At 55.9% G+C, this 3,135-nt stretch overlaps 1 protein-coding gene across 1 annotated transcript in view; it reads right to left on the reverse strand.

The window, feature by feature from the left end:
• Positions 1 to 1,141: 1,141 nt before the first annotated feature.
• Positions 1,142 to 3,135, reverse strand: part of EIF1B (eukaryotic translation initiation factor 1B) — a 2,537-nt gene continuing 543 nt past the window's right edge. The window contains exons 2-4 of the mRNA XM_029940500.1: positions 2,436 to 2,599; positions 1,930 to 2,031; positions 1,142 to 1,550 (exon numbers count right to left, since the gene is read on the reverse strand). Of these exons, the coding sequence (XP_029796360.1) occupies positions 1,506 to 1,550; positions 1,930 to 2,031; positions 2,436 to 2,599 (311 nt within the window). The 3' untranslated portion in view covers positions 1,142 to 1,505. The remainder of the gene's footprint in view (positions 1,551 to 1,929; positions 2,032 to 2,435; positions 2,600 to 3,135) is intronic.

Below are 3,135 nucleotides of genomic sequence, written 5' to 3' on the forward strand. Positions count from 1 at the left end.
GCCACTTGGGTGTTCGTTTGGCTCTCCTATTTTAAATCCACCGCAATGAGACGGCAACTCTGGAACGTACATGTTAACTTAGATTTCTGCTTTATCGTTTTCCTAAACTGTTTCCACAGCACCTCTCAACTAGAGGTGGAATCATTACAAAATGGTACAGATAGGAAAGTGAGGATTTCTCAGGGAAGTTGAAAAATGCTTGTAAACAGCTTAATCTTCTTATTCAAATTATCTTGCTTTTCAGAGGCGAGCTTGCCAAACTTGGCACTGTGTTCCGGGGCACTCACTTCCCAGTACCAGTCTCTCGATTCAAACAGTACGGGGTGAGAGTCACAGAGTCTATTACTCAGTGTCTTTAAGGGTCAACTATGGGGGCCCATTTTGTTTGTCCAAAAGCAATATCCTCAAGAGAGGGGGCGAGGCTTCAGCTGGTGCGGGCAGTGGTGGCCAACGAGGCACTGCCCCCCCTCAGCGCCATCCTCACCGCACGCACCTGCGGACGCGTCTCGGCGACACGGCTGATGTCATGGAGCAGGCCGTTACTGCGCCACAAAGAGCAGGGGCCTGGCACTCGTGCTGGGGATCCGTTTCTCCCCCCCCCACGTGACCACCCAGGGCTGCGGGTGGAGGAACACAGACCAAAACCCCCGAGGCAGGGAAGGCGCGTGGGTTTTCTGGCGGGACCGGGGCGGCGACCCCCGCTCCTGGCACTCTGGGTAAGACGGCCTGCACCTCGTCCTCACCGGGAGGGCCGTGCGCGCGCTGCGTTTATTTCGGGTCAGAGCCTGCTGTATTGCCCGGGGCTCGGGGAGAGGGTCGTGCTGGCCCTGCAGGAACGTGACCCAAGCACACGGCAGCAGTCCGCGCTAGGACTTTGGAACTTCAACTGCACGTCCTATCTTAACACTTGAGCACCGCGCTCTGACCAGCCCGGCCTCTGGCCGGACTCGGGTCCCGTTCTCTCTCCTCTGTACGTCCGCGCAGGAAGAACCCAAATCTGCAACCGAGGCTCCCCTCCAGCTCCGGGATCCACAGCAGGTGAACGCTAATTAGACACAACACTCGCGGACCTCCGACTCTGACTACGAAACACAAAGCCCGTGTATTTACTCGCTCAGATTTGGGGGCCTAACTGCTCACGGAAGGGTTCAGGGATGTCTTTTTATTGTTAAGCTGCAACATACAGGGTTTAATACAACAGAAAAGCATTTAATCAGATGACAGAGAAACTGAACAATAAACAAACAAAACACTCAAAACAAAATATTTTCCATTGGAAACATGTTAAGGTGACTACGGGGTTGTGTTACCATCTCACTGCGATCTTCTTGTGTGTCACCGGCCTCCATACCCCGTGTTTTCTGTAATCATGCAGGTGTGGGTGGGAGTCTGAGTGATTAAATACGTGAGAAGTCCGTTCACTGCAGAGAATCATTGCACAAGGCAGCCAAACTGGGTTTAGAGAACAAAATTATTCAAGAAATTCTCCGCGCATTTGGGTCATGTTAGAAGCCATGAACCTTCAGCTGCTCCTCCTTGACGATGCCGACCTGCAAGACAGAATTGAACAGGACAACTCAGGAGCGCAGGCGCTCAGCCCCAAGAACACATGGAGCAGCGACATGAAAGCAGTCAGCGCTGAGTCTGCTGCGGCACCGGGCCTTGCGCCGTGTGCTGTTAACAATTCAACAGACCCGCACGCCACAGCGCGCCCAAACACGGGCGAGCAGGTCACTCCAGTCACGAGATAAGCCAAACAAAGGGTTCGACTGCCGTTGAAATAAGTGCCGACTCTGTACTTCTTTCTCAATTAACCAATTTACCTCCTTCACGTGATTTTTTTTGCTAAATAAGAGACCACTCGCTCTGCCCTGGAATCCAATTCTGGAAGCAATCCCAAGGCTGTGCCTCGGGCACCCAGTCACTCACCTCCAAGAGAAACTGGCAAATGTTCTTCCTCTGGTCACCTTGAAGCTGAATGACCTCTCCGTACTCAGGATGCTCGATCACAGTGCCATTACAGGCGAATTTCTGCAGGAGGAGACGCGGCACGCGATGGAGTCAGTCCGCGGAGGTTTTGTCTTCGCCCCAGACCAGCACTACTTCAGGAGGCCTGCTCCTGTTTAGGAGACACCTTGTCTCCCGTGACCCCCTCTCCCGTGACCTCCAACGCTCCCGAATTCATTTGCAAGTGACCCAGCAGGAAACACACAGGAAAGGAAGGCACTGAATGATTTCACATTTCACTTTGTGTGAACGGCACACAGATCTCATTTTAAAATGGGAGGCCCGCATAAGTAGCCGGTGTTAATCAGAAGCGAGGTGGCCCTCCTGAGCCCGGTCCCGTTACCAGCTCTGCGGGACTCAGGTGAGGGTGTCCCACTGGGGAGCGCAGCCTGGACTGTGGTTTAATCTTTTCTTCCCAACGCCCTTACCTTTTTGAAGGCTTTCACAAGTTTCTTCTTGTCATAGTCGTCGGCGATGCCCTGGACAGTGGTCAGCGTCTTCCTGCCGTTCCGCTGCTGGATCCTTATATGGATGTAATCCTCGGTCCCTGCCGGGAGTAAGTCGTCGCCCTTAGTTGCATCAGCAAAGGGGTCTGCGAAGGGACACACAAAGTGCCAAAGCACAAGAATTACCTTTCAGTAAGGAGTTTCCAGGCGTGCGCTGCACCGCATCCTACGCAATCGGCACAGAAGGTTCTGGTGGGCGGCGACCGGGCTGGGGCAGGAAGAACCTCCAGGCCAGCTGCTCCCGCAGAACGAGAAACATCCAGCCGGCCGCGCCCCGAGCAGGCGAACAGCCAGCGGACCTATCGGTAGCCAAGTCCCCTACCCTATCGCGACAGTAAAGTCGTGCGTCACCTCCACGACCCCCTGCCGACACCGACCCTCCGCCGCGGCCCCACGACCCCCTGCCGACGACACGGACGCTCCGCCGCGGCTCCCGGCCTCTAACCGCGTCCCCGCGACCTCCTGCCGACGACACGGACCCTCCGCCGCGGCCTGTCCTCAAGAAGCGAGACGAAAACCACCCGCATCTGCGCATAAGCCCGTTCACCGATCGACCCGAAGCGTCGTTTTGCAGACGGCCGCCCGAGGCCGCCGACCCCCGGCGCCCAGCCGGCAGCCCCCC

This window comes from Suricata suricatta, chromosome 5 (genome assembly GCF_006229205.1).
Source record: "Suricata suricatta isolate VVHF042 chromosome 5, meerkat_22Aug2017_6uvM2_HiC, whole genome shotgun sequence".
Lineage (NCBI taxonomy): Eukaryota > Metazoa > Chordata > Mammalia > Carnivora > Herpestidae > Suricata > Suricata suricatta.